At 34.8% G+C, this 27,883-nt stretch overlaps 1 protein-coding gene and 1 long non-coding RNA gene across 3 annotated transcripts in view; one reads left to right on the top strand and one right to left on the bottom strand.

Annotated features, from left to right (window-relative positions):
- Window positions 1-27,883, bottom strand: part of LOC123801944 (uncharacterized) — a 327,897-nt gene that overhangs the window by 264,299 nt on the left and 35,715 nt on the right. The window lies entirely within an intron of this gene.
- Window positions 1-27,883, top strand: part of GPR149 (G protein-coupled receptor 149) — a 55,057-nt gene that overhangs the window by 5,130 nt on the left and 22,044 nt on the right. Inside the window, exon 3 of the mRNA XM_045812251.2 lies at window positions 2,090-2,547. Within this exon, the coding sequence (XP_045668207.2) occupies window positions 2,090-2,547 (458 nt within the window). The remainder of the gene's footprint in view (window positions 1-2,089; window positions 2,548-27,883) is intronic.

Here is a 27,883-nt window from a genome sequence, read left to right as displayed (position 1 = left end):
CAGTTAAGTAATCTTAAGTGGGTTTCCTCCTGTAAAATAGAATCAAGAAGCCTTTTTTTTTTAAAAGTAATTCTTCTTCTTTTTTTTTTTTAAGATTTTATTTATTTATTTGACAGAGATAGAGACAGCCAGCGAGAGAGGGAACACAAGCAGGGGGAGTGGGAGAGGAAGAAGTAGGCTCATAGTGGAGGAGCCTCATGTGGGGCTCAATCCCAGAACGCCGGGATCATGCCCTGAGCCGAAGGCAGACGCTTAACCGCTGTGCCACCCAGGCGCCCCTCAATAAGCCTTTTATTATGTAGGGTTGTTGCTGTGTTAAATGACATGACCTATGTGCATAACTTAGCCCTGGAGTTCTCTGCTTCTCCATGGTGTCCAACACAATCTCAGTTCCTTCTCAGAGCCTACCTCAGACTACCTCTCGCATTTCATGACATGGAGGCAGATTCTCCATAGACAGCCTACACACTCCTTCAAAAACATTACTCACTTTTGCTTTACAAATTTCATAATTATACTACACAGCTATTAAGATACATAGCCGCAGACATCAATTTTATTGTGTTACATGATAAAATTGGGATTTATAAGTTTTTGTTTGCTTATTGCCCTTGAATTGACAATTTGCCACTTTGTATCTTTTTTTAGAGAAAAGGGAAACCCATCAATAATTAAAACATCCTTTTAGTTCCTTCAGCTTTCACACTGTTGAAGTAGGTTAAAAATCCCAGTTTAATTTTACTGGACTATATTACTAGAAAAAGTAAATAGAACTATACATAAGAGTGTATAAAATATTAACATATGTTTCTACTTTTCCATTTTCTTTGGACAGAAATTCTTGTTTTTGTTCTGGCTCAAACAATGAATATTTTGGCTCAAATAATGAATGATACCTATAAATTCAATTTTCAGTCAGCAGAATTGCTTTGTAAATCTTCAGTTCTGAGAAAATTTCAGTAATAGAATCAGCATGTGAATGACACTAGGATATACTGTAACATGAATCAAATTTTATCTGTTGTTCCCATAGAAATTTTATAACTTTTCATAGATTTTTCCACCAAGGATAGCTAAATGTCTGGTATATGACGCAGCTATCCAAGAAGAAAAATACTTTGAAATCAGCCACGTTTTGAAAGATGAAAACCAAAACATTAAATTGCATTTTGTCTATCACCTTGATGTAACTTCATTCTTAATACATAAAATGATCTAGTATTTAATGACATTCACACATAAAAATTATATCATTTTCTTTCACATTCTCACTTGTTATTCTACTAAGACTTTGTACCATATCTACCAACTAGTAGTACTATATTAGCATTACAGTAGCACTGCATTTTGCTTGGCTTCAACCATAAAAAGCTTTATGCATTCCTGCTAAATTCATCTTGTAATTAATCAGGTTTAGAGACCTGCTATAAAGTGCTTTAGATCACAGAAGTATAAATCTACTCATTACTTTTTACAATTCACTCCAAATTTATTGGTATCAGAAATGAATGTTATTTTATAAAGTTTAAAAACTGTATTGCAGCATTTTCTAATTTTTAATGTATGCATTTATAAACATATAGGTGTTAGGAGTGGCATACATCAAAATATTTAATACAGTCATATCTGTTGGTGATATTGTCAGCTGAATAACTTATATAATATTAAGACCTTATTAATAATTTCTAGCAAAATAAAATTTATAAACAATATCTTTTATCCCCAAATAAAGAAATGTACAGATAATTGGTAGACTGAAAAAGCTAAAACTAAAATGTATATATGTGAGAATTTTCAAATTTATGGTTAAACTTTTTTCATTAAACTGCTTTAAAGATTGCAGGGTTCTTGGAATTCTATGTATTTTAAGCCCCTCATTGCACAGGTGAGAAAAGTTAGGCCCAGAGTGATAAGACACCCTGAATTGATAAGGTATAATTGCTTTGCATAATTGACAGGAAATGAAGATAGTTTTTAAATTCTTGTAATCAGTTTGACTGCACTTCCCTATTTTTATTCACTACATATATCCAATTGTTGTTTATATCTACCTTCCTAACCATGGAACTTTGTTTTTGTTTTTATTTAGCCAAGAGGAGAGGCTTTGAATTCAATCTATCATTCCAACGGAGTTATGGGATTTATAAAATAGCACGTGAAGATTACTATGATGATGATGAAAATTCTACATCCTATCACAATCTCATGAATTCTGAATGCAATACTACAAAAGACTCTCAGAGAGACACTTGTAATATCTTCAATGCCATAAAAGTGGAAATCAGCACCGCACCCTCGCTGGACAGTTCCATGCTAAAAGGGATCAACAAATGCACGAATACTGATATTACAGAGGCTAAGCAGGATTGCCACAGCGAAAAGGGCATTGATCCACTGCTTTCTGAAAAAACAGGAGATGATATTAACTATGAAGAAACCACCTTTTTGGAAGGGCCAGAAAGAAGACTTTCTCATGAGGAGAGTCAGAAGCCAGACCTTTCAGACTGGGAATGGTGTAGGAGCAAATCAGAAAGAACCCCTCGTCAGGTACAGTAAAGGTTGTTCTTTCTGTGAATTTAAAAGTGAGATCAAATATGATAGGCATGAAAAAAATGATCAATTGTTTATTTCAATCAAGTCCAAGGTTAATTTCACTTGCTTTATTTCCATAATATTATATTTTATTTCAAGGTGTTCCTTTGAGGGACTTTTAAATTTTTTAAATTATACATTTTCATTCATGTTCATGTTTTCATTCATCTATATGTTTTGGGATTGGCAGAATTAAACAGGTTCTTTAAGAAGGCTAGAGCTTTCTAATTTAACCTCAAGTAATCTGTGTAAATTCCAACTAGACTCTCAGAACTTGTTTCAAATTAGTTAACTTGTAAGTTTTATTTTTCCCTCTCCCACCCAAAAAGTATTATTCTACAAGTGCCCAAGGGAAGTTTTCTTTTTTACATAAAGGCAAATATTTATATAGCTAGTGGTGAGGAGGGTAGTCCTGCAATTATACTAGACCGCTTGCCTATTAGTCTTGCTAGAACTAGCCCCTCCAGTACTCAGCAGGGGGAAAAAAAATCTATTCCAGAATATACCCAAGTGAGCCCCTGCAAGCTCTGCTAAATGTCCTATCCCTTTCAGGACAGAAGAATGGCTTCATGTTTTATAAAACTGAAAGAATTTGCACCTTAATTTTGTCCCATTTTCTCCTAGGTTCCAGCTTGCCTAAATGATGAGGAATACTTCTTATTTTATTGAAACTGTGTTGTAATATTGATATGAGATTGTTCTTTTCTCCAGACTCTCAAATCTGGCAATTAAAATTGCCTTTGCTTCCCACACTACTGACTGACTAGGGAGAGGAGCCTTTTTCTACAAGATTCAATGGAAATCAAAGTCCACTTGTCAAAACAAAAACATAATTCCACAAATATGTGCAAGGAATAATGCATTCATTGATCAAAATATGACCACATAATACCAAATATGCATATGGGCAGAATACTCCGAGACTTCCTTTATTCTCAGTGATAAATTAAAGCTACTAATCTTACTCTAGTATCACCATCTAAAAAGTAAGTTGGATAACAGCGCCTGAGTGGCTCAGTCAGTTAAGTGTCCGCCTTTGGCTCAGGTCATGATCCCAAGATCCTGGGATCGAGTCCCACCCAAAATGGTACCCCAGCTAAGAGAAAAATTCCTACAGTTTCATCATCAATTTATTCCTGAATAATGTAACCCTCCTGGTTTTCTTGCACTTAAAAATTATTAGGTAATATTTATGACACAATGTTTTGTGTGTTTATGTGTGTGTGTCTATGTATGTATGTATCCCAATAACTTGCAACTACTTTGGCGTGCTATTTCTCTGTCCCATCCCCAAGCTTACCCCTTAAGAATTACAGCTATCCTGAATCTTGTTCATGCTTTTTGTTTTATTGTTTTATCACAAGTGAGTGTATTTCTAACACAATATATTATTTAGTTTTGCTTATTTAGAACTTTCTAAAGGTGGTGTCATACTGTCCCTAATCTGGGACTTGCTTTTTTCCCCACTTAACATTACTTTAAATGACTCCATTTTTTAAATGTATTTTGTCAAAACATTGGAAATTATCATCTAAAATATCACAACTTATAGTCCTCATTTAAAAGTCTTGATTATAGTTTGGAGCGTTAACTACCCTAGAAACTTGTGAAAGGATCAGACACTTTACACATAATATACTGTAGTATGAGCATAATGAAACACAACTTACCCATAGGCCTCTATAAATAAAAAAAGAAAATGATATATAGAAAGCACAAAATTTTAATCAATCCAGAACAAATACTAATCAATAACTTTCAACTATAAGAATTTGCTTAATTAAGTATTAATATTTTAGTATCTGTGAAGAACAAGTAGTTTGGGAAATTGATCTAAAATAGTGGTTGTGAAAAAATGATTAGTGATAAAATAGAGAACATTCAGGAAAGATAAAATTTATATTTTCAGACTGACTGAAATGAAATACTGTTATAAATTTTCAAACAGCAGTAAGAAATTCTTAAATTATAGGCTGATATTATTGATATGACTTGCCTTTAGCAAAATTGCCTCCGGACTTGAAGGTTAACACATAACCCAAATAGATGTAGGGTCGAAAAGCTTATGAAAACCTTTCCATGACCAAAGACAGGTTTTAACATGTAACCTGTTCTTCACCAGCAGATATTTCATGGGAGTAGATGGTGATTTAGAAAGCACTTTCATTTCATTTTTCTCCCAAGTACCTTCTTTGCTCTGAAAGCAATGTTAACTTATGTATCTTAAAAGTGATACATTAGACTGCAGTGGACACTACAGTAAGTTGTTTTTTTTAAATACTATCTCTTCTGATTTTCTACAATTGTACTTTCAAATATTTAGGCTCCATCTATCAGTTCATATTTAATTGCTCTACAATTTATAGTGTGTATTCTTTGTTCTTGGGGTTAAAAAAATTAGGTTTGATTTAAAATATCTTTAGTGAGCCTTATTTTGACAATACACATTGCTATTAGAGTTTATATTAGTAAACAAATTTTCAGTGTATTCTGTTGGAAATCCTGGAAGTGAAAGCATCAGATCGAGGTTAAGGTATAAAGAAGATAGTAATAGAATGGCTTCAGTAGGTGTAAATGTGATCCAATAAAATTTATCAGTGTGGTAAGTGCTTGTAAGACTGAAATTTACTGTTAAACTTAACCACACAATTACTTCTTCTTGGATCCCTAATAGGTAGAATCCTAAGAAGTTCACTGTTAAAATATTCATAAAAAATAGAAATGTCAGAGCTCTTCAGTTATGAAGTTTTTTTTTTTTTTAAGATTTTATTTATTTATTTGATGTAGCCAGCGAGAGAGGGAACACAAGTAGGGCGAGTGGGAGAGGAAGAAGCAGTCTCCCAGCAGAGGAGCCTGATGTGGGGCTCGATCCCAGAATGCCGGGATCACGCCCTGAGCCAAAGGCAGATGCTCAATGACTGAGCCACCCAGGCGCCCCACAAAGTTTTAATATGGTAGCCGTGGTATGACTGTTCCTCAAATGAAATAATGATTTTCCAGAACCTAAACGTTTTGTCATCTATAAATAAAGAAAATTGGACTTATAAAATAATTTGGTGGCTTGATGGGTGATCACTCTAATTTTCTAATACAAAGCCCATCAATGAATTCCATTTTCTTTTCTTTTAATGTGTTCTCTTAAAACTCTAGAAACTCATTTAATATAATAAATCAGAAACAAAGATATGCTGTAACTATGCCAAATTTTATTGTACAAATTAGTCAAATGGAGATCTTGTTAAAAGCTAGATTGTGACTGAGTAAATCTGAGGTGGGCTCCAAGAGTCTGCATTTGTGACAAAGCCCTAGCTGACTCTGATGGAAATAAAAAGTCCTGTCCCAGACCTATAGAATCAGAATCCCCAGTTGATGCAAATGCACATTATAATTTAATTAGTACTGCATTAGCATCTAATCACGGGGAGGTAAATACTAGTTTAAAGGGCAGGGCAAAATTAATTCCTTCCACTATAATATATGCCTCATAAAGTAAACTAAGACTAGAAGAAAATATTCCCATACAGTAGTCTCCCCTTATCTATGGGGGATATGTTCCAAGACCCCCAGTAGATGCCTGAAAATGTACATAGCACAGAACCCTACATATACTATGTTTTTTCCCTGATACAAACAATCTAGATACAGTCTAATTTATAAATTAGGCACGGTAAAGATTAATAATGATAACTACAACTACAATATACTAGAATGAAAGTTACGTGAATGTGGTCATTTTCTCAATTTCAAAATATCTTATTGTACTGTACTCCCCCTTCTTGTGGTGATGTGAGATGATAAAATGCTACATGATGAGATGAAGTGAGGTGAGTGATATAGGCAGTGTGATGCAGCATTAGGCTACCACTGACCTTCTGATGATATCCCAGGAGGATTATCTGCTTCTGGACGGCAGTTGACTATGGGTAACTGAAACCACACAGAAACTGATACCTGGATAAGTGAGGGGGCTACCTGTACACATATCTCTTACCTCTCCTAAAAACAGTGCCTCTTCTCTTTTCATTAAAAAAAAAAATAGACTATTATAAATTAAATCAGGCATAAAATATTAGTGTTTTCTGTGACATTGTTAACTTAATAACTGCAAATGCTTAAACCTGTTCTCTGAGTAATTTTTGACATTTTTAACTGAAGTGACCGTAGGAGAAAAATTCACTCATCAACTTCTATTTGTAGCCTGAAGGCAGTCATTCTAACCCAAATGACCGTCTGCAGTATACATATTTTATATTTAGCTAAATCCATTTGTTAAAGCAGTCAGTTCATTACTCACTGTTATACTGCTTTCTTTTTTATAAATATTTATAACTTTTATTATTTTGTGATTATAAATATAATTATTGTAGAAAATTTAGAAATTGCTGGTGAGCAAAGAAAAAGCACTAAACTTCAGGCTCTTTCCCATGCATATATTCTTATTTTTGACAAAAACAGGATCACATTGCTTATACTCTTTTGGAATCTGCTTTTCTTTGTATAAGAGTATATTTTCCACCTGCGTTAAATTGTTCAAGCACTTTTTGAGATTATCTGGTACAGTTTAGAATGGCTGCTTGGAGTGCTGCTGAAAACTCATCCATGAATGTAAATTTGTTCTCAAGTACTTAAAGTCTTGATAGTTGAAGCTAAGGGGGTTTCATTGTAAACTACTTCAAATACTTCAAAACAATTTGTAATTGTCACAGCATGTATTATTGCTGAAATGAGGTAAAACTGAGCTGTTTAATTGCTGACTTTCTACAAATTCAAGGGGATTACCATCGGATCAAGGCTTGTGTGGAATTTTATAATTCACCTTTGTTTTATTTTTTATTTTTTATTTTTTTTAAAGATTTTATTTATTTATTCGACAGAGATAGAGACAGCCAGCGAGAGAGGGAACACAAGCAGGGGGAGTGGGAGAGGAAGAAGCAGGCTCATAGCGGAAGAGCCTGATGTGGGGCTCGATCCCACAACGCCGGGATCACACCCTGAGCTGAAGGCAGACGCTTAACCGCTGTGCCACCCAGGCGCCCCTAATTCACCTTTGTTTTAAACGAAGAATTTTGTTAACATTCTCAAAAACACCTCATGGTTTAAGGAGACCTTAAAAGGTTACATACTGGAACTTCCCATTTATGGCTTGAATCTCTTCTACGACGTCCTGTTGAGTGGTTACCCCTTACTTGAACTTAAACGCCTGGGAATTCACTACACTTTTTAAACTTTTTATTGTGAACTAATTTTAGACTTGCAAAACAGTTTCAAAAATGGTACAGAGAGTGCTAATATACCCTTCATTCAGCTCCCACTAATGTTAACATGTTATATGGCAATAACGTAATTATCAGGAAATTAATTAATTTATATATCTTATTTCAATTTTGCCAGTTGTCCTGCTTATGTCCTCTTTTTAGTCCAGAATCTAATCCCAGATCCCATATTGCATCTGTTGCTATTATGCCTCAGTCTCCTAATCTAGAGCAATTCTTCAATCTTGTCTTCTATGACTTTGGTACTTCTGAATTACTGACTAGTTTGTTCTGTTTCTGGAATATCCTTCAATTGTGTTATGTTTTCTATTGATTCAATTGAAGTTATGCATTTTTGGCAAGAATATCACAGAAGTGATGTTTGCCCTTCCCAGCTCATTAGATCCAGAGGTACATGATGTTGATATGTCTTATGATCCTGATTTCGTAAAGGTGATGTATTCCAGATTTCTCCAAGTAAAGTACTATTTTTTCCTCTGTAATTTATAAGTATCTTACAGGGCAACATTATAAAACTATGCAAATATTCTGTTTCATGTCATACTTTTGCCCACTAGTTTCAGCTTTCATTGATGAATCTTGCTTGCAACGATTATATGAAGGTAATTTTCTATTTCTATCATTCTCTCTCTCTCTGTCTATATATATAATTCCAATAATATATATATTGGAATTCTCCTGTAAGAAAAAGCTATCTCTTCTCCTTCATTTGCTTATTTATTTATATAAGTATAGGCTCAAAGATTTTGTTTTAATCTGTAAGTTATAAGCCATACTATTATTCTTTATTTTGTTACTTCAGTTGTCATAGATACGACTATTGGAAGCTCTTTCAGGGTGATGCCTATATCCATCCAGGGGCTATCCTCATCTTTTTTAGCACTTCTTTACTTTCTAGCAGCACAAGATATTCCATCCTCATCTTGTATTATTCCTGACCCATCCTTAGAATCAACCATTTTTCCAAGGAGTTCTGGTTCCTTCTATTGGAAAATGGTATTTAGAAACCAACATTGGGTGCTAGGCATGCTCATTGCAACTGGGGTGTCTTGCTTTTAGACCTTATCATTGGAAAGATCTAGGAAATGGCTATGTACGCACCTATATTTCTATAACAGTTTCTCTATATAAATAATTTAATACCATGAGTTTGCACTGAAACCTCCACGTCCAATCAAATACCATTGGATTCATTCATGCCTTTCCCTTTTCTTATTCATTACTTCTTTTTCTGACAGTGAGACAACTGGTTCTCACTCTCCACAAATGTATTTACTTATTTGCTCAATCCTGGTATACATATAAAATAGTTTTAGAATTGTGAACCTACACTCTTGTGGGGGAAAAAAAAGTATTGACTGGAGTATAATAACTGTGTACAGTTTTTTTTCCCCTCTTTAACCTTACAGTTTGTAGTCAAAATACAATCGTCCCCATTTACTTAGGTTAATTGTTTTCGTTTTATTTTACATTTTGTTCCTCCCACTTTCTTTTTGATTTTGATTATTTATGTTTGGGTATATGAAACGTTACCATGATTCTAAGAGTCAGAACTACATAAAATATATGCTTTCCTCCCTCATTCCTTCTTCCCTGTTCCCATTTTCCCAGTCTTTCTACCTTGTACCTACCTATCCCCTGTGAATAACCAATCTCATAGTTTCTGGTTTAACTACCTGTATTTCTTTTTGCAAAATGAGCAGATATATGCATACCTTCTTATATCTCCTTCTTCCTTACATATACTCTTTTGCACTTTACTTTTTCTACTAAACAGGATATCATAGAAGTCCCTTCATATCCGTTTATAGAGATATTTCATTTTTTATAGCTGCATAATTATCCATACTGTGGATACACCATAGTTAATTCAATCACTCTCTTATATGGGTCTTACAACATTTCTAATATTTTTCAATTTAAACGTATTGCAGTAAACGTTATGCATATGTATTTTCATATTGCTGGAGGTGTATCTTCAGAATAAATTCCTAGAATTAGGATTTTTGTTTCAAAAATAAGTGTAGTTTTGTTAGGAATTGCCAAATTCTCTCCCAGAAGGGTCATGCCTGTTTGCACTCCCATTAGCAATATATAACAGAGAACTCTTCCTCACAACCTCAGTAACAATATATTATGGTGTTTTAAAATTTTTGTCAGCCTGAGAGGAGACAATTTCAGAATTGTTTTAAATTATATTTATGTAATTATAAGTGAGTTTGAATAGTTTTCATATGTTTAAGAGCCTTTTTTGTCTTTTTTTTTTTTTTTGGTAAATTGTCTGTTCTTATCTTTTCCTTATTTTTCTATCAGGTTTTTGTCCCTTTATCCTTTGATTTTTAAGAGTTATTTATATATTAGGTATATTAGTCCTCTGTGATGTATATCACAAAGATATTTTCCCAGTTTGTCATTTATCTTCTGTTTATGGTGTATTTTTTGTTTTTTCTTTTTGTTTTTTGTTTTAGAATGCATACTTTTAGCATTTGTTTACAGTAAAAATTATCAATCTTTTATTTAATTGCCTCCGGATTTTGAGTCACAGTTAGAAAACCAGTGTAAAATGGAATTCACCCATGTTTTCTTCTAGTACTTGTATGGTTTCAATTTTTACACTTCAATCCCAGATCCATTTGGAATTTATTTTCACATTTGGTGTGAGGTATGAATATAATTGTCTTTTTTCTAAATGGTTACCCGTCATTTATTAAAAAGTATAATTTATTTAAAAATCCATCATAACTCACAGTGTTTTGAGATACCATTTTTATCTTATACTACATTTCTATACCTACTTGGGTCTATTTCTGGGCCTTCTATTCTATTCCACTATCTATTCATGCACTAGTATCTCACTGTTTTAACTGCAGAGGCTGTTATAGTGAGTTTTAATGTCTGGTAGGGCTGGTTCCTCCCCCCCACCCCCAGTATTCTTTTCTTTTTCAGTATTTTTCATACTATTCTTGAACTTCTGCTTCATATCTAATTCACTTTAACTTGTTCAACTCCATAAAAAAGCTTTAGCAAGGTGTGTTAAATTTATAAATTAGTTCAGAGAGAACTGACATCTTTATAATGTTTAGTTGTCCTATCCAAAAACAGGGGATGTCTTCCCGTTTTCTAGTCTACTCTTGTTATCTTTCTCCTGAAAGATTTTAAAGCTTTCCAGCTACAAGTTTTATACCTTTTCATTAAGTTTATTCCAAAATATTCAATCTTCTTTGTTTTCATTGTAAATGAGGTTTTTCTACCATTATGTCTTCTAACTGGTTATTGTTTGTATATATTAAGGATATTGATTCCTGCCTGTCAATATTGTTTCTCCTACACTACTGAATTATTCTATTGTTTAAGTAAAATCATTGATTATCTAGGGTTTTCTAGGTATGCTATCACATCATCATCAAATAGAGATAGTTTTACTTTTTTTTTTTTTTATCAATTCTTATACCTGTTTTTAATTTCTCTTGTTTGGTTGCATTGGCTAATTCCTCTAGAACAATTTTGAATAGTGGAGGAGACAGAGTATCCTTGATTCCTGATCTTAGTGAAAGGTTTCTGATGCTTTCTCATTAAAGAAGATATTGGCTCTCGCTACTTTGTAAAGCAGGTAATTTAATCTTTTGATGATGATAATGATGATAACTAATACTTACTGAGCACTTGCTATGTATCACACACAGTTCTAAGCACTTTACATATAATTGCTCATTTAGTAGTCACAAAAACTATCTGGTTGATGTTATTATCCAATTCTACACATGGAAAAACTGCAGCACAGAAAAGTCTATCAGAGCCTGGGAGCACACTTAAGCTATCTGACTCCAGAGATAGTCCACAAATGCACTATCATAACTGCTTCAGAGAGATGATTTTCATAGTTAGCAAATCATTTCTTACACTAACTCCTATTCATTGTCCTCACACAAGCAGATTAGTATCAACTAGGGAACATTTAAAAATGCCCCTGTCCCACCCACAGAAGTTCTGATTTAATTGGTCTGCCATAAGATTTGGGTAATGTTTTTAAAAACTCTTGTGTGTAGATATTTGCAAAATATATCATCAACAAAGTACTTGCATTTAGAATATATTTGTAAAGAACACCAATAAATGAACAAGAAAATGACAGACAACTCAATAGTATACGACCAAAGATTTAAAGTCATATCTCACAAAAGAGGAAATAAAAATAACCATACATAAATATATAAAGTTATACCACATCATTAATAATCCCAAAATCTCAATTAAAATAGCAATGAGACACCACTGCACACTCACAAGAATAGCCAAAATTAAACCATCTGACAATGCCAACAGTTCATGAGAAATAGTTTGGGAACATCCATAAAAGTTAAATGTACACATGCCTAACACCCCAACAATTCCACTCTTGGGCACACACCCTAGAATCGCACTGTTCAATACAGGAGCCACTTGTCACATGTATTTACTTAAATTTAAATTAATTAGGGGCACCTGTGTAGAGTAAGATAGAGAAAATAATTATTGAGAAAATCATAAGGAAGAGAAAATACACTTACAGTGCTGTACTGCATTTATGAAAAAATCCGCATATAAGTATACCTGTGTGATTCAAACCCATATTGTTCAAGGGTCAACTGTACTTCTCTTAATGCATCTTAAGATCACATTCACTTACTAAGCAGTCATATTGCACTGCTGGTGTGTTTAATATCAGCTAACATCCTTATGCTCTTTTTGCTCATGCTGCTGCTTAGCCACTTTGTACATTTGTAGTCTACTGTTTGGAACCAATTATATCTTATCTCTGTTCAATTTCATCTTGTTCCAGTTAGCCTACTCTTCCATTACTTTTGGTAGCCTTTTGTAGTGCTATCATAAAATGCCTTCAGAAGATTCTAAGACCTGAATTCTATACTATCATTCCCAAATTTGAATCACCCATGGATTTAATAAGTCACCCTTCATATTTTTATTTAAACTGTTGATTAAAAATGTGAAGCGAGACAGGGTCAGAGAGGACTGCTACGCACTACCAGAAACAAGTCCCATTGTTCATTTTGGTTTATTTAGAAACACCTTTAGTGTTTAGGTTTTGGAGCCTAACAGATCTTTTTCTGAATGTGTTCTTTCCCATTTTAGATGGCGAAATCCTTTAGGTCTCTCTCCATTTAAATACTTTATACTCTGGGAAGTCTTTCCTAGGTTTCCAGTTAGACATTCATATTATATCCTCTACTTATTAAAAACTCATTTATTTAAACTTTCTATGTTGGGAATTAACTTCACAATGACAGAGTGGGTATTTCTTTTGTTAATTGCTTTATTTATCATTGGCACAAAGCATAGTGCCTGGAACCTAGTGTGTATGCAATGATTAGCTGCTAAATGAATGAATGAAAGCAAGCAAGCAAGCAAGCAAGCAAGAAGGGATAACATAATAGTATCAAATATGGTGTGTTTATTATGCCTTATACACTGAAATAAATATTTGATGTACATTATCTTACCTAATCTTCACAACATCAGTTTTATTATTTCTCTATATTATAGATGAGGATACAGGGGTACAGAGGTAGAGGCAATACTGAACTCTGGCCTGCCTATTTCTAAAGCCCATGCCCCATCTGCAACATTCCATAAGAGACTAATCACTATTAGAGTACAAATACATTATAATCCATGATTAAAACAAAGGGTATTACATATCATTTTATTTAGAATAATGTTTGTTTGAAAATGAATGGTTGTCAGTGAAAGCAGCCATGTTTCAAGCTGAAGTGTGGAGGTGACTGAGTTGTTTTCCTGCTCTCTAGTAAGGAGAACTCAGTGTGTCAAATAACAAGGACTTCTTACTAATAGTGCCACAAAATACCTCCGGCCATGCCTTCAAGTACTTTTAACACTCTTACCTGGGCAAATGGACCATCTATCTTTGCGACAGAGGAAAGCTGCCAACAACTCTGAAAACATTTATGGGAATTTTGACTCTAACATGGAGTTAAGTTCTAGGAGGGATTTGGATTCAAGATAGGATCCGGAGTGATGAGAAAGGAGTCCAAGACTAGTCTAAGGAAAAAGGTGATATTTATTACACTAAATAGATCTGTCACTTTTAAAACATTTGTGGGAATCTTAAAATAGACACTACTCTTTACTGTAAATTCCACATAGCCCCCATAGTTGCAACTGACGAATAGATTTAGTTCTATTATGAACATTGGCTATTATTCTCATACATTAATAAGATGAAAGTGAAACAACAAAGACATATGTTCTCTTTTGCAGTCAATGACATAAGTAACTTTTATTGAATCAGTTTTCAACTTTCTGTGCTCTTCACAACATAATAGTTATGTGTAAGAAACACTTTTAATTTTAATATCCATTATGAACCTTTTGCCATTACTTTCTTAAGTCTAGGCAATTCATAAATATAAAAAAATAAAGCACTAATTTGTTGCATTTTCTCACTTCTACAGTATAAATACTCTCCCACCATGGCTGATTTCAAGCCACCAATGTAACATCACTGAATGCACAGTTAGGAAGAAATGTGTAGCAGCACATTTTATGGTATTTCCAATATGTACATATAATAGGTGCAAAAATTTCAAGAGCATATATAATAACAAAATGTAATAAAGTAAATGGGAACTGGTGAATTCTGAGTATTCATTATCTTTCTAATATAATTTAGTTTAAGTTTATACTTTTTAACAACTGGCTCTCAAGTTTGCTGAAATTTTTATGGGTCAGTATAAGCCAGTTTCAGTATTCCACTGGCATATTTCATTCAACACAAAACACATGCAATAACACCCACTGTCTGATCACATAAGCCATAGTGTCCAAGTTAGCTGTCCTGCACTCTACCTTCCCTGTCTGCCTTTTGGGGGGGGGGTATATTTCACTTTATCTCTTCTTAGAATCTGATTCTTTCTGTTTTACCATTTATGAGTCTGTCCTTCAGGCACCTCACCCCAGAATTGATTTAGGCATTTGGTCTTCTTAGCTTGACTCTCAACTTTTCCCAAACAATAGGGATTGAATTTGCTTCCATTTCAAATGCAGTGTCTAAATCATAAATACTTACTTTCCTCCCCCCACCATTCCCAATGGACATACAAAACAGTGGGAAAGATGCAAACACCCAAGTTACATGGCTAGTATTGTAAGCTTAAAACTCAAGGCTATACGTATTGGTTCAGTGTTTAATGATCTTTTTAAAAACTATATTCTTTGAAATAAGAAGGAACTGACAGAAGAAATTGTTCTCTCTCTTTTTTTTAAACCTGTCTCCTTCCCTATCACAGACTGGTGGAAATGATTGATGGAGACTTAAAGGGTTAAAAAGACAGAGAAGAAAGAATCTCTATCCACTACAAAGTCCTTATGTATATAATAAAAATCTGATCTTAACATTTATATTTCTAAAAATATTTTAGTAGTGTCAAGCTCTCTTTGAAATTGTGTTGATAGAATCATAATATTTTATCCACCTTCAGACATAATTTAGATTTTTAAACCATCTGAATATGACATCTTATCAAATTACATAATGTTCAACTTAGATGGATAGCTCCTATACTGTGTTGCAACAAGTTTTAGGGTGGGAAGCCTTTCAAGCAAAAGAGGAGTAATAAAATCCACTCATTATAGACAGAAACTATTTTAAGTCTCCCATTATAGTTAAAAGTCACACACAGACACACACAGACACACACACACACACACGCTATATATATAGAGAGAGAGGGAGAGAGTTGCTGTTTCTTTAGATGTATCTTGAAAATATAAATTCCTAAATATAGAAACCAATAACATGTGATCTCTACTATTCCTTGACAATTAATTAACTGCTTGACTTTATCTCTTAGTGTATAAGTTAACTCACTTATAAAATGTTAATAGTTATATTGATCCCATACTAAACAAAGATTCCCAAATAAGAAATGGAGGTTACTATGAAGAAAAACATTAATTTAATTTATAAGTTGAAGTTCATCTGCGCAACATTTAAAAAAAAAAACAAACAAACTTGCTTGCAATGAAATATTCCAGTGAGACTCTTACAAAATCCTAACCACTTCAGTATTATTTAGATTTAGGTTCAAAACTAGACACACATGAGCACATTTATAATTCTTGATAGCTGCTGCCCCTATCTGAGCCTAAGGAATCAGGGAAAGTATAAATAGTCAAGAAACATACCACTTTCAAATATTAAATAAATATTCTGAATCCTCTGGCTGTGTATTTCCATCAGGAAACAACTTTTACAGGATTTTCTAATTTCCCACATCTGGGTTTCTTGGCTGTACACGTCAAGGTTTGGAAAATACTACCTTTAATTGACAGAGTATATGATTTTTTTAGGCAATCATGGTTTTAGTCTTGGTCTAGAAATTATTGAACAACCTGATTTAAAAGATATTTCCCCAAATCTACCTCCTTACCTTTCTGTTTGCATCCTAAGAATAAGAATACCTCTTAAGGGTATTGCTTTTTTAGGTCAGTATCTTCAGGCCTATGTTAGCTTCCTATCAGGTGAGTATCCCTGCACTCACTTTTCCTTCTAAAATATTCCATTTTAAAAAATTTCTTCCTCATTATAGTTTTTCATATATAAGAATTACAGACTTGCTGGATCTAAGACAATATATTTCAGACATGCGATTTATAAGAAAGCAATTACTCTTCTTACACGGCAGGAAGGGAGGACTCAGATCGAATGATAACTGGTAGACAGAAACTAATCATTGGGGAGTTGGAATGCTAGTTAGAAGACAATTATCATAATGCCTCTCACAGCTGACTGGTTAATGTTAGTCAATGAATTTCTGCCTATCTATATAATTGGAATGTTTAAAACACTTAGATTTGGGCTTCAGCTTTATAGTATATAAAACTTTCTCCCAATTGTATTTTAAAATAACTCATACTTGTTAATTTAGTTATTCTCAATTGGCCATTCCATCTAGGTTTTCTGGGATCAGGTCTTCTATGCTGTAAAGATGCACTCCCCAGTCATGTAGCCACTAGCCTCATATGGCTAGACTTAAATTTAAATTAAAATTCAAATAAAATTTAAAAATTATTTCTTCAGTATCACTGACCACATTTCAAACGGCTTGAAATCTGGCTAGTGGCATGTGTCTAGTGGCTACTTCATTGGAGTGTGAAGTCATAGAACATTTCTATCGTTGCACAAAGTTCTGTTGGACGGAGCTCCTCAATAGCATCTCTGTTCTAAAGCTTCTTTAAATAGCTGAAATGCATTTTTTTTTCCTTCACATCCATTACTGCCAAAATCAGGTTATTATAAAGAAGAAATCAGAGACACTCCGGGACTCAAATTCCATCCTACCCACTCCCAATCCAAGATTAGTGCCAACCCGAACCCAGGAGGCTTTAGTCTTCACTAAAACATCTACACAACATTTGCTTTTCTATATGATGATCCCAGCACACCCACTGTCTCCTGTTAGAAGGGAAGACTCATACGAGATAAGGGCATTTCCAAAAATGACTTGGACCATTTCCCAGGTGACTCCGGTAAGTTTGGATGCACTCTACCCCTACCATGTTTCCTCTGTGCCTTTTTAAATGCATCTCTCTCTCTACCCTGTCTTTAAGTATGTGTTTTTGTAATTATATATTTGCCACCTTTACAACTGAATCTTTGTGTCTCCCAGAGTCTTGTATGGTGCCTGCTGCGAACTTAGTACTCCATAATGATGAAAAAAGAATATGTGATCTGGGGCTCAACCACTCTCTCCCAGATTTTCCTACAAGTGGTTACCTTTTCTTGGAACTCTGAGGAAACCCATTTGTTGTTCTTCCTCTCCTGTGTTAACTCCCACTCTCACTCACTAGGTAGTGCACTAATAAAGACAAATGGTTCCAATACTTTATTTAAAATACATGTTTATATTTGTAAAGTGTTTAGCTTAACAGTGATTCTATTCTACTTTTCCTGACAGTGTCAGTCCATCAGGAAGAATTCTGCTCTTCCTCCATCTGTGCCATGCAGGATCTAGTTCTGTTGCTAGTATAGTCAACCTCCAGGTCACATGGATTGGTGTCAAGATCAGGTCAATTGAGTTGGGTGAAACAGAGTCAGGGGATGGTTAAGTGAGATGATGGCCCACCTGATCCTGTTCTGACTGTTAACTCCACAGCCAAGTTTTCCCAATGTCACTTCCAAGGTGCCAGAAAGTCATTCCTAAGTGAGTCCTCAGGTAAAAGCATAGTTGGAGACCCAGGTATCTAGAAAACTAGAAAATTGAGAAATAAGAGCTTGTAGTGTGGTGGAAAACTAGGAAGAGACACAGACAGAAAGAATTTGTTTGAATTCCTGATAACACTCAGGAAAAACAAAAGGAAAACTGGATTTCAAATGGGTACTTTTCCCACAAATTATAATTCTTAAGAATATATATATTTTGGAATGTTGCTCTTCACTCAGCAATTCACAATTATTTTGTGCCACAGTTCATTTTCATAGATGAGAAAAACTAAATGTAAATGTGCTTTCAATGTAAGGTAACAGAGAATCATTGGTATTTTCCAAATAATTTAATAACTGAAACATAATTTTTCAAAACCATCTGAAAAACCAGTGGCATTTTTTAATGCACTTTATTAAAAACTGTGTATAGTTCACATATCAGCATCCTTTCTTCCAACTCAAAGTGCGCAAAAAATTATTATTTATTTCAAATACTTCTGCACACTTTGAAGCAAGTTACAAAAATCAGTGCTCCACAAAAGTAATGTTTGGGCTTATTTTTTTCACATTTGCCTTATCCTTTGCTTCATTCTTCCAGAATCATACCATAGGGGTTCACAGGATGTGTACTGTTTAATAATAGAAAACAGCACTGGTAGAATGAAAATGTTTCCAGGTTGTTTTTTTCTTCTCAGGGTAGATTTTTCAGCACTCAGGAGAGCTTGCTTGATGTGATAATAATAATGTACTCTCTAATAAGAAACCCTGGCTCTTTAGATGTGGTCTTATTTATTTTCCACAATTCCCATGAAGTAGGAGAAGGTGCAGCTTGAAGTTTAATAAGATGTCCAGAGATGGCAGATGATTGAACTAGGAAAATAATTTAGGCTCACTGACTCCTACTCTACCAAAATGAAAGGAGACATGAGATCTGACCAGTGCTTGAGTCCAGTCAGGGTTGAGTCACTGAATCTCAACCTTAGGTAGCGTGGGGAAAATGTGAGGGTACCTCACTGTGCTTATATCATTCATTCAACAAACATTCATTGAGACCAGGGCTTAGGTACTAATATAAAATTCAAAGGCAATAAGATAACTTGCTCTCAAGTTATTCAGACAACTAGCAAGGGCGGGAGGGTACAGATAATGACAATATTTCAAGAAAATTGATGACTGCAATTTGTGCAAAAGTGCTACAGACATGGCTAATTCTGCCCAAGGGAGAGCAGAAATCATCACAACTTTCACTATGAGCCATGAAAGGATCTTTAAGAGTCCACCCTGCAGAAAGGGCTGGAAGGAAGAGAGCACATTCCAATACACAGAGACATGAAAAGTCCAGGAACTTTCCACATTACATTTTAGTATAAAATTTTGGTTCAAAAATTGCAGTGGTAAGTGTTGTTTATATATCTATTCAGTCACCCATTTTAAAATTTAACATGTGGTTAGCATAATCCTGAGATTCTCCTGGATATTTCTTTTAAAGGAAAAAAGAGAAAAATACACTTCAACTCCTTTTTCTAAAACAGAAAAGGTGAATTTATCCCAGATGATTAGGAGGGAAATACATAGATTATTATGATATTTTAAAAATATTGACTCTCTTATTCAGATATCCTCAACTTATTAATTGGAAATGCCCTTGCAAGAAAAATTATAAATTAATGTTTTTTTAAATAACCAAACCTTTGTGTCAGCTCCATGAGGATTAAACTGGTAGTGGCCATGTTTCTTTTTTGTCCCTAGTCCTGTATTTTCTTCAGCAACATCTTTGACAGGGATATCTTGCCCATATAGAATGCACAGTCTCTCTAAGGCAAGCCCCAGCTGGAATCAAAGAGTGAGAGGTGTTCTCTCCATAGGAACGATGCACATTGCTTAAGGAATTGGTTTACACTACAAAACGCTTCCTGTGTAGTCAGAGAGATGAGTACAGGCTCCATTGGAACTCTAGTATCTTAAAACATCTCTACAAATAGCACTTTCCTGTGATCATGGAGTTGCACCAAGAGACAGCACCATCCTCCTCCCACAGTAGAGTATTCCTTTGAGGTCAGATATGAATCATTTTGGTGGGAATTTGTCATGCTGAGCCTATACTGTTACAAAGATGAACCTTATTTTTGGGTCTTCAGAAATGACATCTAGCTCTTTGTAGTTGTATGGTTGCAACTGTGGGTCTCTGGAGTTAGAGCCATATGCTTCAAAGCTGGCACTTTCTAGTTCTGATCCATAACTATTGCTCAACCTTTTTTTGACCCTCAATACCCTCAAGTGAAAGGGGAAATAAAAATACTCAACTCACAAGGTATTGAGGTGAAACAAGCTAAAAGTACAAAGCATCTTTCAAATATCAGGTGTCTGTTGTTAATGAAATATGTATGTATTCATGAATTTTTTAAGTGATATTTGTTATGAGCCATTACTCATTCTGCTTATCTGCACCAGAGTCAGAAAGTTACAGAAATTTGTGACAGTTATTGTCTTGGAGATGCATTGGAGGTCTTCAGATTTATGCCTATCTCTCAACCAGTTCCTAAAGGGAGAATCTATGTGTAGATTTTATGGTAAATAGACAAAACAGGAGCTCCCCCCATATCACACAGCTGGTAAACAGCCTAGTCAAGACTCTACCCAGAGTGTCAGACTCTAGGACTCACTTTTATCTCTCTTCTTGCCCTACTCACTCCCCCCCACTATCTGTGAGAAGACCAGGCAGTAATTCACAAAGAGGACACTGTTTGGTTTATTGAAATTTTTACAAAGAATTTCCTGCCTATGTAAGAGTTCCTCTTAGGAGTTTTAAGCTTCCTACCACTCGGCACCATTATAAAAAATATGAAAGCCTACTCTGGATTTTCCATCTTCAAAGGGTCCCCAAGATTAGGGTACAAAAACCAAGTGAAATAACCTTCAAATTCATCATCCTTTCCCCATCATAAAGCAGACATACTGCAAGTTCCTTTCCAGTAAATAACTTCTCTACCTAACAACATCTAAACACCAAGTTCCCAGACACAGAATGACCCATATATAACACATAGCTCAGATATATACTACACGCTCACATCCTTTAAGAAATAGTATTTCTCAAAACACAAGCATGCACATGACCACTCTCACAAAACAAATAACAGGCATTCAAAATTGTAGTCTATTTGCATGCTCATTTGAGGAAGTTCATAGAAGAAGTTGGTAGGAGAGAAGGTGAAAATAAAGTCAGCAATGGCTCATATATCACCCTTCCCTGCCTTTTAGAGAAGCACTAAAAACTATTCCATAGTTATTCTATAGCAAAAAAGAGTCATCGTACTGATGACAGAGTTCCAATCATGGACCCTACATGACAGAATAATCATACAGAAAGGCACATGAGCCCAGAACCTTGAATAGCTTTCTTGCTGCTGGGCAGAATTTGGACTCTAGCTCTGGTTCTGTGACTGATTACATGACACCGGGCAGGCTTTTGCCTTTGTTTTCTCATCTGAAGAATGAGAAATTTGAGGAAGAACTCAAGATTGGAACTAGGTTCCAATCAAGTCTTTTCCAGCCCTCAAGTCTTTTCCAGCCCTAAAATGCTATGGTCTATAACTCTTTCATACATCGCACAGTCCTCAGATTTCACTTTAAAAAGGTTCTCTCTCCAGAGTACTAGGGTTTTCCCTGTTCCAGTTATATAGACCCAACTTTTGGACTTCCACAGCAACTATGTAATTGCCTCAGGTGATACTTCTTTTTTTGTTTCCTTTTTTTTTTTTTTAAGATTTTATTTATTTATTTGAAAGAGAGAGCAAGAGACAGCACGAGTGGATGGGGAGGGGCAGAGGGAGAGGGAGGAGCAGAGGGAGAGGGAGAAGCAGCAACCTGGGACTCCATCCCTGGACCCAGGGATCATAACCTGAGCCGAAGGCAGATGCTTAACCACCTGAGTGCCACACAGGCGCCCCCTGGGTTGGTCTTTCTTATTGAAGTTGTTTATATCTACTATAAAGCTATGTGCCTTGAGGCAGTATTGAATAAGGCCAACAGATTTTGGTTTTGAATAATTTTGTTTAAATGTTTGAGGTGTTCCTAACTGTGTTATATAATTAGAGCTTGGAAATATTTCTACATGAGAAAATGGCTACACCTTTGCTTTACTAGTAATAGTTATTTATACATTTACTTCTTTCAAGTTTAGTTTACTAGAAATAAAATCACACCTGAGGCTTTAGGGAAGCACCTGGAGATTTCTAATCTTCAAGAATTTCTAAACCTTTGAATTTTCAGCACTCTGAGTGCAGAGAACATGGTTTCAGTCAAGTATCTTGAAATGTAACCATTTCCTCCTCAAAGGTCAAAGTCTGACTGTAGTACCTCTGTTTCTCAAGCATATGCCTATGGAATATGGGATTCTGAGTACTGGAGAATTTGCCATACAAAGCATACATCAGAACTTTGCCATGGGAAAGCCTCAAATGACTTGACAAGACTTTTCAAGAGTCTACATATTATTATATCAACAAGCATTTTTTTAACCTACTTCAGTGTGCCCAGTACTGTGCTCCATATTCACTGCCAGAGACTGAAACAAAACAAGTGCAAATATGCTTCCTTTCAAGGAAAGAAATCTGTATAGAAGCAGGTGCTTGCAGCCTCAGCCAAATCCTACTTGCATTGCCGCCTATCTTGGGATAACCCATGAGTTCGAGGAAGCAGAAATGATAGTGTGTGGTCTGAGATGGTTTAAATGTGGCCTGCTCAGTGGAATTTCTCAGCCCCATGCCTGTTTTCTGAGCTTCCACCTTCCCCAGTTCTCTCACAGCTGGGTCAACTCATTTCATCTTCTGCAAATCCAGCCTCACTATTTATTTTCAGAGCAATCTGGGTTTTAGTTGGCTATAAATGTCTCCATTCATCCAGGCTTATTATAGTATCCCTTTTCCTGCAGGCTGGCCCTAGGCACAGGGCCTGGGCACTGTGTCCTGAGTTGCCCTCTCTACATTCTAAACTAGAGCCATTTTCTACCCTTTTCAGATCCTGACACCCCTATTTCAGCCCTAATCCTACCTCCCAATTTCAGCTCATACAGAAGACTGAACAATTCACCAAAAATTAATTCCCTGAAGGAGTTATTTTCTGAATTGACTAATTCACTGAAATTAATATTTATCAATATATCAATAATTCATTTTAAGTTACATTCTTTTTGAATATAGTAAATGAATGTGGAAATATTGAGACTATATTCAAGAATATGTCTTACTTAAATACGATCAAGAATATATTCTCCTTGAATATGTTAAATTCTACTTATGAAACTATTCTTCAAGAACATACTCATAAGAAAACTTAACGACCCATATGACCCTCAGCATTTAATGAGTTGAACATTATTTAAAATACAGCTAGAGTAAAATTTATTAATTGAATATATTCAAGAGGACTATTTCTCAGGATCAGCACTTGATAATTGATAAATCTGATGAAATCATCATTTGACAAATTGATCTTTTTATAAATTGGCTTTCTGCAAAATGATTTTTGGCAAAAGGATATGGAACTTCTTAGGTGCTGTGTATGTGCTTCCATAGACAGACCTCCTATGCCGATGATCAGCCTTCCTGGATTTCAGAGTATTTTCTATACCACCTACCCCTGGCTAAGCTCTATTACATATGGACCCTGGTGTTGACTGCAGAATGTCACTTCCTGGAGTAGCTGGGTCTTACTCATGACTGAAATGCCATTGCTGACTATCTTATCTTACCCAAAAGAAGACATAAAGACTCAACTCTTCCTACTCTTGTTCAGCCTCATTGACAAATCTCAAAATAAAAAAGGGCCAGAGGCCTGTCTTCTTTTTCTAATACCCAGTTTTTAAATGTTTCCTTATCTTTCATAATACCAGTTATAAGAAACCTTGAAAACCCACATGGAAATATATTAACTCCCTATGTTGAAAAATCTTACTAGCTTTTAACAGAATAACTTCCAGTGGAAGATTTCTTGTTTGGAGCATAATAGAAGTATTTGGGCAGCAAAATGGGCAATTTTAACATCAATTTGATTCATTTAGGTTGAGAACAATATTTCCCCCTTACTCTCTTGTAAAGACAAATGCATACTCTTAATAAGTTTGTGCTAGGCAGTAATCACATCTTAAAAAAAAAAAGGTGTAACTAACTGGAATTCAAATAAAAACTTAAAAAACAAAAATAAATAAAAATAGTCACTCTCTTACACACAAAAAAACAGTGTATATCAACAAATTCAATTTTCAATGCTATGATTTAACATATGACTTCACTGTTTCACATAAACAGACTTCAAGTCATTACCTTTATTTCTCCAGTTAGATCTTAGTAAGTTGTTAGGTTAGTTCCACACCATATATCTTAAAGTTTGTTTTATTCTGCAGTTCCCCACTCGCACCACCACCAAATATAATGACTTTATATTCAATATCTATAGCAATAGACACTTCTGGTATTGTAGGGAACATTTCAAAATAATTATTGGTTATAAGAAAAACTAAACCCTAAGTATATGGAGACCAACAGAACTGAATTAACTTGAAAATATAGCAATTCAAACAATAAAACCTTATTTTGTTGGCACTCAAAAATAGACTAATGCTAACTGGAAAAGCTCAATTTCTCAAGTCTACATGATATAGCTACGGCTGATCTAAAAAGTCATGTGAAAAGCAAGTATTTGATGAGTGACAAGAACATATCAATTTTTCAGATTGCTTTCTATTAGATCATGGCAATGTGAATGAAACAGATAAGCTCACACAAATAGCCATAGGTATCGAGGTCCAGTGAATCATCTAATGATGCTCAGTCCCCAACTAGACTAATTAAATCAAAATTTCTGAGTATGGAATCCTGGTATTTGTATTTTAAAAGTTTTCCTAAAGAGATTCTGATGAATACCTAGACTTGGAAACTACTGGTTTAGAGCATAGTATCTGCTGGACCCCAAAAATACAAATGTAGGAATTTTCTTCCTACTTTTCCTGCCCCAGAGCTCAGTCATTGGCTTTAATGTCCCTACTTTAAAATCCTGTATCTGATATGGACTTAGCTCAGATGATGTTGGATTTGGGTTTCCTTGAGACTTATTTGGACACACAGCCTAATAGCAGGTGGTTAAGCTAATGGACTTAATAAAAAAAACTCTCTATATATAGTCTAACCCTTAAAAGCTTTTATAGAATTGGATATTGGCAGTTTGGATTTAATTTACTTAGGCACAACAATTTTGAACTTGAAATAATTAATTTATGTTAATCATTAGTTCAGAATATTAAATTTGAAACATGTTAACTTCTAAAAGAAGGATAGGAAAAAGAGAAATTGATCTGGGAAGGCATTAAAGGGATATTTGCTGAATAAAAGAGCCTATTTGCTGACGCACATGATGAAAGAGTGACCTCTATTTTTCTCAGCCATTGTAGGATTCTCATCAGTATAAATGTTTATTTCTATTTTTAAACTTTAATGAGCTATTATCTCCACATTTTAGTTAAATTAAAGTTCAAAGAGAATCGCAAAGTGGGGGTGCCTGGGTGGCTCAGTGTTAAGCATCTGCCTTAGGCTCAGGCGTGATCCCGGCATTCTGGGATCGAGCCCCACATCAGGCTCTTCCGCTGGGAGACTGCTTCTTCCTCTCCCTCCCCCTGCTTGGTTCCCTCTCTCGCTGGCTGTCTCTCTCTCTCTGTTAAATAGATAAATAAAATCTTTAAAAAAAAAAAAAGAATCACAAAGTGCCTCAAGAAGATTCAGCAAATAGATCTGTCTTAGTTCTTTGAACAAACCTGATAGTAATGAAGAGAGCCATCTAGATAATAAAATCACTACGTTTATGAGTTATCTTGTTATTCATGCTTTAATATTTCCATATTGTGAGAGAAGCACTAAGTTCATGTTTGATCTCCTACCAGTAAACTGAATATGGCATATTGTATGTACAAACTGGCGTGACAGGTAGAGGAGAGCACAATAAGAGAAAGAATGTATCATAATAATCTCTTAATTTTTTTCATGTAAAAGGGAGTTTTAATGGAGCCTTAGATGAAATAATATTAGTTTTGTTTTTATTAACATATACCGTTATATTATTTTCAGGAATACAATATGATTAAACAATTCTATACATTTCTCAGTGTTCATCAATCTGCTTTATGTTTCACCCATCCTCCCACCTACCTCCTCTCTGGTAACCACCAGTTTGTTTTTTGTGTTTAAGAGTATGTTCTCTCGTTGTCTCTTTTTTTCTTGGTTTATTCATTTATTTCTTAAATTCCACATATGAGTGAAATCATACGGTATCTGTCTTTCTCTGACTGACCTATTTCACTTAGCATTATGCTCTCTAGATCTATCCCTGTTGTTCCAAATGGGAAGATCTTACTCATTTTTATGGCTGAGTAATATCCCATTGTGTGTGTTTGCATGTGTGTGTGTGTGTGTGTGTGTGTGTGTAGCTATTTTATCTATTCATCTATGCATGGTCAATTGGGTTGCTTCCAAATCTTGGCTATTGTAAATAATGCTCCAAAAACATAGAGGTACACATATCTTTCAATATATGGTTTTATTAATATCAATATTAATTGTATTAATTAATATCAATGTTGTTTTATTTCTATAAATCACATAAATAATAAATTTAATATAATCACATAAATATAGGAATAAATAGTATAGAAGCAATTCCCTTGCAAAAAGGACAACTCTCCTAGTTCCTTAATTTAATTTTGTTTTGTTCCTTATTTGCATTAAATGATTGTGACAACAGAGGGGTTTTGGGGGGAAAGGGCATCAGTTCAAATAGTAGAAAAATCTTTCCACCAAACAATAATTTTGCAATTAATAATTACTTGGGTTTCTGCAGTACAATTTAATGCATGCAGTTAACTCTCTGGAAGTAGACTGCCTGAATAAAAGTTCAGTTTCCTAGGAACTGCCCACCCTTGATGCTTACAGGTTTCACCAACAGTAAAACACACACACTTTATCAGAGGTGTTAGTAAAAAAGAACTAACTAGGGGCACCTGAGTGGCCAGTGAGACAAGTGGTTAAGCATCTGCCTTTGGCTCAGGTCATGATCTCTGGGTCCAGGGACCCAGCCCTGCATTAGGCTTCCTGCTCATCAGGGAGTCTGCCTCTCCCTTTTTTTCTTTCTCTTTCCCTCTGCCCCTCCCCACCACTCATTCTCTCTCTCTCTCTCAAATAAATAAATAAAATCTTTTTAAAAAAAGAACTAGTGTAAACTATATACCTAAACAAAAACATTTATAGTCATTTACCATTTATGTTTAATCTTTATTTTCTAAAAAATAGAAGAGGGTTGAGGGGTGTTTTATTTTTTGCCATTTTGTTGTTGATCTTGTTGTTGGTAGATGGGGCTGGGAAATTGTGGTAGTAAATTTAGTTTTTAGTAAAACTAAACAGAAAACACACACACACACACACACACACACACACACACACCAGGATTGATTTTGTGTTTAAATCTTCTACTTTTTAAATGTAAACAATGCTATAAATAGCACAAAAGGAAGAACAATTTGGAGGTCTTGCACTATCTGATTTCAAAGCTTACTATAACGACACAGTATTCAAGACAGTTTGGTACTGACATAATGATAGACATATAGGTAAATGAAACAGAATTAAGAGTCCAGGAAAAAAATTACATTAATGGGCAACTGATTTTTGACAAGAAGTCCAAACAATTCAATAGGTAAAGGATATAGACTTTTCAAAAACAGGTGCTCACAATTAGATATCAGTATGCAAAA

This window comes from Ursus americanus, chromosome 20 (genome assembly GCF_024610735.1).
Source record: "Ursus americanus isolate L20-20 chromosome 20, mUrsAme1.1.p, whole genome shotgun sequence".
NCBI classification, from domain to species: Eukaryota; Metazoa; Chordata; class Mammalia; order Carnivora; family Ursidae; genus Ursus; species Ursus americanus.
This window is presented reverse-complemented; position numbering and strand designations above follow the sequence as displayed.